General features: G+C 55.9%; 1 protein-coding gene across 4 annotated transcripts in view; it reads right to left on the bottom strand.

Annotated features, from left to right (window-relative positions):
* The window catches only part of CAMSAP1 (calmodulin regulated spectrin associated protein 1), a gene marked incomplete at both ends in the record, with an annotated part of 53210 nt that continues 42680 nt past the window's right edge, over positions 1-10530 (bottom strand). For all 4 annotated transcript variants that reach the window (XM_080709140.1, XM_080709139.1, XM_080709141.1 and 1 more), the window contains 9 exons: positions 1-303; positions 2303-2421; positions 3216-3331; positions 3937-4039; positions 4324-4532; positions 4835-4971; positions 6638-9026; positions 9822-9906; positions 10331-10422. In XM_080709140.1, the coding sequence (XP_080565266.1) occupies positions 1-303; positions 2303-2421; positions 3216-3331; positions 3937-4039; positions 4324-4532; positions 4835-4971; positions 6638-9026; positions 9822-9906; positions 10331-10422 (3553 nt within the window). The remainder of the gene's footprint in view (positions 304-2302; positions 2422-3215; positions 3332-3936; positions 4040-4323; positions 4533-4834; positions 4972-6637; positions 9027-9821; positions 9907-10330; positions 10423-10530) is intronic.

Below are 10530 nucleotides of genomic sequence, written 5' to 3'. Positions count from 1 at the left end.
TCACTTCCGGCTCTGGCTCTTCTTTGGCACGGCAGGCCGCTTGGGCTGCCACAGGTGGTTATGGATCGTGAGGGCGTCCACGCTGACGGACATGGTCTTGGCGGGGATCAGGTTAAACTGTTTCCGGTCCGAGCTGTATTTATACAGCTTGTCGATCATCTTCCTGGTGATGCTCTTCGGCCCCGTGCCAGTGAGCTTGCAGATCTCTTCGGTGTCGGGGTAGTAGCAGTAGAGCGCCCTAAACTGGCAGCCAGCATCGCGGAACAGTATGATGTAGTGGTTGGCGTCGCACCTCTCCAGCTCCTGTGTGGGGAGAGGAGACAGGAAGCGCTCGAGCGTCACCCCTAGCACCCAGGACCCCATGGTGGCCCAACGGCACTGCGCCACGGAGGCAGGGAGCGCCCACGGCGAGCAAGGCCGCCTAACGTCCATGGCGCCCTTCCTATCCGAGGAGGTCACGGCTCGCGCACTCAGTGGAGGTTCCCCAAGTGCAGGTACCAAGGAGCGCGTGCTCGAGATGATGCAAGGAGTCGCACGCGAGACACGTCCCAGCAGCACGGATATGACCCCGCCACGCACCTGCTGGGATGGCCGGGACCAAGAGCACAGGCACAGTGGCCAGGACCACAGCTCATCTGCAGCGGCAGAATACAAAATGGTGCCACTGCTGTGGGAGAGGCCAGCAGTGCTACACAGTGTCCCATGCAGCCACGTGACCCCGCAATTCCTCCCAAGTACATGTCCACGTACAAACGAGAACGAAACGTCCACACACAAAACCGTGCGCAAGTGTTCACAGCAGCACTGTCGACGCTAGTTAGGAAGTAGAAGCCACTCATCACGTGACGTACGCATGACGAATGAGTGGGTAAAAAGCATGTGCTTAGTTCAATCGATGGAATATTTTTCAGCCATAAAAAGGGATAGTGTTCTGATACACACAACTGGTGGCCTGCAAAGACACTGTGCCGCCTCCTCCTAGAACTCCGCTCCGGCCAGTCTAAGCAGCCAGCCTAGAGCTCACTCCGGGCGTCTATTTCCACACCTCGCTTCCAGGATGCGGGGAGAAGTTCTCAAGTCACAGTAGTCCAGGGGACTCACGCTACTGGCCACCAACACCAGTCCACAGTGCAATCTCACCTGGCACGGCCACTCCTCCTTTCGGCAGAGAGCTGGCTCTCCTGGGACAAGCCCAGCCCCTGGCACTGCAGCCCGCCCGCCCCTGCCCCCAGCCTCCTGCTGCTTGACGCTTACTGCTTCCAAATTGCTACCATCTCTAGCCTTTGGTCCATTGGCCAGAGGTGGCCATGCCCACACCTCGGGGCGGAGGTGGCCTGGCCCAAGAATGGCACTGTCTGTCCTCAGCCCTCCGAAGCCACCTGCAACTGCTCCCCAGAGAGCACCCCGCTTGGCAGAGCAGCACCAGGGAGGGCCGCAAACAGTGAGCTCTAAGTGAACCAGGGCCCCCTTCATTCCCCAGGAAAGCGCTGCAACTGTGAGGGACCCTCGGCCTTCTGGGTCTTCCCACTGGGTGGGGTCACCACCACCTCACCTTTAACAAATCCGGCAGCACCACGGACTGAGTGACAGGAAACATAGCAGAGAGGACTGGCACTTCACCGAAACCACACTGACCGGCCTTGGCGGAGACCAGTCCCCCTGGCTCTCAGGACTGCGTAGGTTGTCCCCTTCCCCATGTCTCCAGCCACACTGCCTTCTCTACTTGCATGACTGCTCTCCAGAATGTCTAACCCAGCTCCCCACCCATCTACCTGCGGGGTGTGGCCATGAGGACCCTGGCCTGGATGGCCCTGCCTCTAGGTCCTAACTGTCCCAAGTGAAGTGGCCCTGGGAGTTGTCTGAACGGGCCCAATCTTTACGTCAAAATTCTGCTCTAGCTCCGGGCGTGGTGGCGCACGCTTGTAATCCCCGCGCTTGGGAGGCGGAGACAGGAGGATCGTGCAGGTTCAAAACCAGCCGCGCTGGCTTAAGAGATTGTTTCCAAATAAGAAAAGTGTTAAAAAATAGGTCTGGGAGTGTAGCCCAAAGGTAGAAGGGTTTCCAGGAACCCCAGTACCACCAAAAAAAAACAAAAAACAAACAAAAAAAAAAAAACTGCTCTGCACTGAGTTCCCCCACCACCACACCAGAGCTGTGTCCAAAACAAGACACGGACCTCTGCTCCCTCCTAATTGGGAGCTACGGCACAGTGCCTGTGCCCCCAGAGGACTCTTCTCTCCACCGGAGCCCGGGCCCCACAGCCCTCTCTGCACAGAGCGCCATGGTGCAGTGCGGTACTTGCCTCCAATATGGAGTTCTTGTGCGGCTCGTTCACCTTTCCAGCCAGACAGCAGTGGGACACGGCATTGTGAATGATTGGCTTGTTTGACTTGCTGCTGGGCTCCTTAAAGAGCTTGGGACCTGAGAAAACCAAACCGAGGCTTACACAACTAAAGTTCTAAGGCATGGACGCACAAAAAGGAGAAGCAACAATTTCTCAGAACCAAGAAACGTAAAGACGCAACCATGGACAGTTGTGCTTTCTGGGAAAATAGCAATATGACCACTTCAAAGTCCCAGTTGTAAGTTTTTATCAATTGTAAAAGAATAAAGTAATAACTAATCCACTTCATAATTTCAGCTTCTTTACTATGAAAATGACAACCCCAAGAAATAATCTCTAGAAGCCTAAGGCTGTGAGTGCCCGGGTGGGAGGCACCCTGCCTGCCCCGAGCCTCACTGACAGCGGCTGGGGCCAGCACTGCGCCAGTCTGGCAGACCGCAGAGCCTGTCCAGGGCTCCCCTGCTGAGCACGCCCCTGCCGCAGACACCAACCAGGGGCACAGCTCTGCCACTGCATCAACAGTTAATTCAAAAATACTTTTTAAGCCAGATGTGGTGGTGCATGTTTGTAATCCCAGCATTTGGGAGGCTGAGACAGGAGGATCTGGGTTCACAGCCAGCCTCAGCTACTTACTGATGCTCTTTGCAACTCAAGTGAGACCCTGTTTCAAAATATAGAATAAAAAATACAACTGGGGTTGTAACTCAGAGGTAGAATGTTCCTGGGTGCCATCCCCAGTACCACAAATAAATAATAAATAAAAATACTTTTTAGACCCAAATACAGACAATTTACTTTCAAACACCATCCCAAGGTATGTGGCTAGGTCCTTTAGAAGTAAGGACTTCTAAAGAGGGCACGTGGCCTTCACCTGTGTACTCGGCCACCGAGGCCAGGGAGGAGGCTGCCGATGCTGTTTCCCAGTCCCGGTCCGTGCTCCGGCTTGGGTTGCGGCTCAGTATGGGCAAGGCTTCCAAGGACTCAACTCTGCAGCAGGAAAGGACAAAGGAAAAGGATAGTGGGGACACAGGCCACACTTCCTGACCGATCACGCTGCTCTCAGCACCCATGATGGGCTACAAGCTCCTGCGGGGTAAGGAGTGTCCGCTGCAGGAGGAGACTCCGGGGCAGTGGAGAAGGGGTCAGCACATACGTGCCATGTTCGCTCTGGCAGGACACACAAAGCAGTACTCGAGGCTGCAGAACTATGGAGTGCGGCTGCCCCTGCATGGGAGAAGGTCATCCTCCCCAGCCTCAGGCACACAGTGCTGCAGTGCTGCTGGCTGGGGAGGCCAGGATGAAGACGGGGCCATTGGTGCCGTCATCTAGCAGGGATGAGACCCAGGAAGGAGGAAGCACCATGGGTCCAGTCTGATAACCTGTGCCTGGCACCGAGCCACGCTGCTGCAGGCTACATCCTGTCTATTTTTGTTTAAATTTGAAGCAGTGTCTCACTAAGTTGCAGAGGCTGGCTGTGAACCTGCTATCCACCTGTCTCAGCCCCCTCCACTAGGATTACAGGCCCGGCTGTCTCCCACGTGTCTTAGTTGAGGAGCCCCCCCTCTGCTTGTCGAGTCACTCTGCCTCCTTACCGCTGAGAAGGTGTGCCCCCTGAGTGGACACTCTCGGGCTCTGTCGTCGCCGCAGAGGCCAAGGACAAGCTGGAGCCAGAATGAGTCCTGCTCAAGTTATCAGCTGCAGGGACAAGAAATGGGCTATGTGTGCCACACCTGTGAGCAGGGCCCAGTTCCCTGACTGCAGGTGCACATAGTCCCCAGGGAAGGAGCAGGAACAGAGACAGACCTAGCCACCCACCACCAGATGTACCCCACATCCCAGAGCAGCACCATCCCGTGTCACATGTAACTGGCACAGCGGGATAGTCCGCACTCTTCCCACCCCATGCCATTCTTGAAGACACTGCACAACAAAGCCAGTGTTCACGCCCTGCAGGACGCGCAGGGCGCCTGGCTGCTTACGGGTGGAGGAGCACTTGGTTCCCGAGTCGCTGCATGACTCTTCCCGATGCACAGACTTAGGCCTCGGCTTTTTGGGCTTTGACTTGGGTTTGCCAAGCCCTTGCTCCTCCAAGATCTGCTGCTGCTTACGCCGCAGGTACTCCTGCTTAATGAGCTCCCGCCGTGCTTTCTCCTCCTCCTTCCGTATCCGGTCCTCTTCAGCCTTCCGCCTGAGAACAAGGGCGCCCAGCACAACTGTGAGTGAGGTACCCTCCCGCACGGCCAGCCCCGGCCGGCCTCCTGCAGCCTCGACCCGACGCTGGTTTTGGGTCGTATGGGTCACTGCAGCTGAGCAAGGGATAGCTCTCACTGGGAGGGACAGGGTGGTCCACAGGGAGGGCCCTGAACCGGGCACCTTACTTCCTGAACGGCACACCGGCAGCCTCGAGTCAAAGCGGGGACAAAACAGCGCCGGGCGCTGTGGGAACTAAAGGTGACCCTAGGGTGGCGCACGGGCCCACGAGATGCTTACCGGGCTTCGTCCCGCTTGAGCTCCACTTCCGCCTCCAGCTGCTGCTTCCGCACACGGGCCTCTTCCGCCTTGCGCTGCTGTTTGAGCAGGAAGGCTGCCCGCTTCTTGGCAAGTTCATCCTCTGCTTTCTGTTCATCCTACGTAAACAGAGGTCATCTTGTCGTCAGCTGGGGAAGCACCCCTAACTGTCCAGCCCAGACGAACTTCAACCCAGCAGACTGTGCATGTGCTCAGAAATTTTTGGCTATGTTAATGCATAGCCCAAAACTTTCCTCTTTTTTTTTTTTTTTTTTGGTGGTACTGGGGTTCCTGGAAGCCCTTCTACCTCCGGGCTACACTCCCAGACCTATTTTATATTTTTGAAACAGGGTCTCTTACGCCAGCGCGGCTGGCTTCAAACCTGCGTGATCCCCCTGTCTCCGCCTCCCAAACGCGGGGATTACAAGCGTGCACCACCACGCCCGGCCAAAACTTTCCTCTTTTTAACTAATAAGAGTACTTTGTAGACTGCTGGCTGACACAAATGGGAAAGAAACCATGCCATTCAGAGGGCATTCACAACTCTCCCAATGCCTCGTGCTGAATTCAGGTTGCCCTGAAAACTACTTACTTCCCAAGTATGTGCCAACACCCAAGTCGATTACATTCGCATTTTATTTTATTATTTATTATAGTATTGGGGATGGAACCCAGGGGCATTCTACCTCTGAGCTACACCCCCAGCCGAGTTTTTATTCTTTATTTTGAAACAGGATCTTACTAAGTTGCAGACGACCTAAGTAGCTGAAGCTGGCCACAAACCTGCAATCCTCCTGTCTCAGCCTTCCAAGTACTGGGATTACAAGCATGCACCACCACTCCAGCTTACATGTATATTTTAAAGATGCAAACACCAAACAAAGCATACATCTGGAGACTGAATGGTGTGGTCTGCTTCAGGACTGTCAATAGGAAAGCAGACATGGTGGGAACAGAGTGGGCAGCCTTATCCTCAAAACAGTTGCAGTATAGAGAAAAAATGCTTGATTGTTTTTGGGGGGCACTGAAGGTTGAACCCAGAGGTGTTCTACTTCTGAGCACACCCCGCCCTATCTTTTTTTTTTTTTTTGCGGTACTGGGGATAGAACTCAGGGGCATTCTACTTCTTAGCTACACTTCCAGTCCTAATTTTTAGTCTTTATTTTGAAATGGTCTCACTGAGTTGCAGAGGGCCTGGGTAGCTAAGGCTGTCCGCGAACTGCTAATCCTCCTATCTCAGCTTCCCAAATGCTGAGATTACAAGCATGTGCCACCATTCTCAGCTATTTCATCTTGAAACAGGGTCTCACCAAGGTGCTGAGTCTGTCCTCGAACCTGTGATCCTCCCGTTTCAGCCTCTCAAGTTTTGGGATTACTGGCTACAATAACTGCTTTTAAAGCTTCTCAGCTGCCAGGCTGTCCACCTTAGGGAGTCAACAAGCTTGGTGGCCTGCAGGCCAAGTCTGGCCCAAGGGCTTCTGTGAAGCCATCGGGTTGTGAACAGATTATACACCATTAAGTGGTTGAAGAAACAGCTAAAGAAAAGTATGTTTCCATGCCTGAAAATGACATGAAGCTCAAGCTGCAGGGAACAGCAGCGCGCACGTGCATGTGTGCGCGTCTGCACTGTGTGGTGTGTGTGTGTGTGTGTGTGTGTGTGTGTGTGTGTGTGTGCGCGCGCGCCTGCATGGTGCCCGGCAGAGCTGGACTCTCAGAACGGAGCCTTTGGGGTTGCGGCCAAACATACTCCCTCCCTGCTCCAAGTTCTCACGTCGCCTCACTCACCTTGAAGAAGAAGCCAACCCCAGGCTTCTGGTCACCTTCGCTGAGACCCACTGAGCTGTCGGGGCCCGCCTCCTCTCCGCCCTCATCCGGCGCCTTCAGGTGGGAGAGGTCCACCTCGATGAGGCTGGCCTTGCTCCGGGGCGGCTCCTCCGCGGGGACGTGCTCTTTCCCTGAGACGTCAGCGGAGCTGAGCCCTGCCTCTTTCGCGCTGGCATCCAGAGCCGCTTTGAAGCTCATCTGTCCCGATACGACGTCTGCGTCTTTTGAGGAGGGCAGAAGTGTCCGCTGGTTATCTTCATCATGGAGCCTGTAACCGTCGAAGACACACTTCTCGGGTGGGTCACTGCCAGGATCCGCACCGTCCGAGCCCGTGCCAGAGGGCGTCCGTGGGTGGCTGCTCGGGGGAAAGGGCCGCAGGTGCGGGAGGGTCTCCACACTGGGTGTCGGGGTTTTGCTTCTGGACGAGCCCTGCGGCCTGTCCTTCGGAACCTTCAGCTCGGACGGCCTTCCTGAACGGGAGTGTCGGCCCTGGCCCAGACGAGGGGGTTTGCGGTGGCCAGTCAGCCCAGTCGGGGACAGCGGCTCCACAAAGTGGATTGACGCCTTTACTCTTTGGTCCTGCGAGTTATTTTTAGAACCTGGGCTGGGCACAGTCGGGGACTTCATGAGGAGCTGCTCCTGCTGCTGAGAAATCTTCAAGATGGCCTGCTGCAGCGTGCTGATGGTTTCGTTCAGCTTCTCAATGGACAGGTCGCACTCGTTCACATCGACCGCCTCACCGACACCGTCCTCCAGGAGAGCGGCAGAGAGCACTTTGTTCTCGACGTCATGCAGAGCGGACAGTTCTCTGGGCTTGCGGATGAAAGCCAGGCCTTCACTGTCCACCTCCTGCGGCTCACCCAGGTCTTCCCTCTGCTCACCCTTGGCGAGGAGGCCTTCGGGCCTGGACAGGCCGTCGTCCAGGGCCCCCCCGTTGTGCTGGCAGTACTCCTTGGGGAAGTGCTCCGGCCTCAGCGGCTGCGGGCTGCCCTCCGCCTTGCCCTTCTTCACCACGTGCAGGAAGGCGGCCTTGCCTAGCTTCAGGCGCTGCCGTGCGGACAGGGCCTCCATCTTCTTCTTCTGGGCTTCAATGGCCCTGCGCTTCTCCTCCAGCTGCATGTGCAGCTGCACCAGCTCCGAGGCCAGGAGGCTGGCGGGGTCCCTGCTCTGCCTGCCCGGGCTCTGCTCCCTTTTCTGCCGCCATGTGGTCAGGGGCGCTGGGCAGCTCTCAGACGCGTCCGGCGTGGTCTTCTGGGAGCTGCTGGTGCTGGACTTGGCCTCGTAGCTGTTGAGCCGCTGGAACTTCCTCTCGGCGAAGCTGGTCATCTTGACACTCCCGCTGGCCATGGACGCGCTGCTGAGCTGGGAAGCAGTACTCAGACACGGGCTGGAGCGGCCACTGGCCCCCTCCTTGTCCTCGTGCTCCTTCACCTTCATGTCCTCCTGCAGCTTGGCCGACTCCTCCTCGCCAGTGTCCCTGCTCGTGCCCACAGCGTGGTCCACACCCATGAAGTCCTGCTCCCCCTCCTCCAGGTCTCCCACATCAGAGTCGGAATCTGGCCGCAGGATGACCCACGACTCCAGGGCGTGAGGGCTGGGGCTCTGGAGGCCGACATGGAACCTCCGCTCTGAGTCGTCGTCAGCCCGGCCTGCGTGGAGGAAGAAGCCATCAGCAGACTGCCCCTGAGGTAGCGGCTCGAGTGTGTCCACGGCCAGAGCCCCCCCACGCACGTCACCCCCAGTCTCCGCGGCGTCGATGCTGGCAGCAAATTCCGAACAGGGAATAGGGGTGAAAGTCCTGTTGGAGTCGCGAGCTCCGTGGCTGCTGGCCGCTGTCCTCCGCACTGCGAGCTGGGGGCCCTCGCCAGCCCGCTTGGGCGCGGTGCTCCTCGGCCTCCCTTCCCCACGCTCGTCTTCCTTGGTGATAATCTGCTTCTCTTTGGCTGGCCTCAGCACCGCTGGCATCAGGGGCTCCAAGAAAAAGCTGTCAGGCTTACTGTCCACGGTGTTCGCCTGCCTCTGCGGAGACCTGGCACTGGCCGCCAGACCTGGGGCCCGAGGTGAGGCCCTGGGGCCCTCTGGCTCTGCACAGTGGGGAGACGCATCCGTCCTAATGATGGCCACAAGTTCCTCCTCCTCATCCTCAATACTGACGTTGCTCAGGAGGCTCTTCCCGTCCATCTTTCCGGCTGTGGGGTGGGGCTGGTTCTGGGGGGTCAGATGAACAATGTTGGATGCCAAGCTGTCTCTGCTGATGGAGCGAGCCAAGCTGAGGCTGTCCCCAGAGCCGGGGTCCGCATCACAACTTGCAGCGTGGTGGAGAGCAAAGGGTGTTGGCTGGGACACTGGCCTGGAACATGGAGGAGAGACCCACTGATCACGACCATGTGTGGTAGGGACCATTCCACACTCCCGCACAGTGGGAGTCTAGTACAAAGGGCGTGTACAGACCTTGTGGGCAGGGGACTTACGCTCTTCCCCAGGCAAAAGAAAGCCAGAGACAATTTTAGTTTAGTGGCTCTTGAACACTTTGATCTCTGGCCTCTTTAATCCCCAAAGATTCCAAAAAGCTTTTATTTTACTTATGTATATTAAGATATTTAATCACTGATTAAAATTACATTAATAAGTTGAGCATGTTGATAATGCCTATAGTCCCAGGACCTGGGAGGCTAACAAGGGAGGTATTATAGGTTTGAGGCCAGCCTCAGCAACTCAGCAAGACCCTGTTTCAAAATAAAAATAAAACAGGGCTAGGGACCCAGCTCAGAGGTAGGATGCCCCTAGGATCAGCCCCCAATACCTCCCCAAAACAGTAATAAGCCCGTTACACAAAAACTGTCTGTTATGAAACAAAAAGAGTTTAGAGTGTAGAATTACTCTCTGATAGATGGCAGGACGCTCATATCTGACGCTGTCGTGACACCGAATCTCACACAGCCACTGGAAGAGCCCAGGGCATGCTCATGAGAGAGCGAGGATGGAGAAACGGCAGGTAGCATCCTGACGCTGGGATGAAGATAAAAGGCCCTCAAGCTCCCCGGAGGGTCTTGGTGAGCCTGCAGGGTCCCTGCAAGCAATGTGGAGAGCTGCGGCTTCTGCCTATGAACACCCCGAATAGAACAGGCACGCCAAAGTGATTCACCTGGTTTTTTTTTCCGGCCATGCTACTGCCGCACCTCGTGGCTGACCATCAACTCGGGTCAAAGAATTAGAGCGGTGCCGCTGATCTGCAGTGTGGAGGAAATGAATCTTAGTGCTAAGTCACCAACATGGCACCAGCTGAAACTCTTGCAGTGTGGTTACCATTCTCCAAGAAAGGACCTCCATTAGTAAACCAAAGCTGCTCTAGGAGAGCAGACAATCAAACGTCAACAACGGTGCTCCGTCCAACTCAAGACAGCCAGCACTGTTGCTCGCGCTGGGGTGCGGCACAGCAGTGCTGCCTCCTGCTGCACAGAATTTGCTGGAGTCGAATAGCATTTTCACTCTCAAAATATAAGCTTTAAGGTACATCAATACATATTCAAATTTATTCTGCCACTTTTAACTAAAATTATGATGCCACAACCCGATCACTGATTTTGAGAAACACCCTTTCGCTAGGCCGCGGGCAGAAGCGAGAGAAGGACAGCAGAGGGGAAGGGCGCTCACCCGGGGCGTCCTCCGCCTGCGCCGCTTTGTGCTGTTTCTGCCTCAGTGGCAGTAACGGGTGGGACGGGCTAAAGGCAGACGTTCCTTTCCCGCTAAACAGAAAAGAATGAGAGAAAAATCATGAGTTTATCAGACGTGAAACAACAGAGACTGTCGAGAAATCTTAGAGTGGTGTGCAGCTTGCAGGTTCTCTGGGAAAA

This window comes from Muscardinus avellanarius (genome assembly GCF_963383645.1).
Source record: "Muscardinus avellanarius genome assembly, chromosome: 13".
In the NCBI taxonomy this organism is placed as follows: domain Eukaryota; kingdom Metazoa; phylum Chordata; class Mammalia; order Rodentia; family Gliridae; genus Muscardinus; species Muscardinus avellanarius.
Note: the sequence above shows the minus strand (reverse complement) of the source record. Positions and strands in the feature narration are given on the sequence as shown.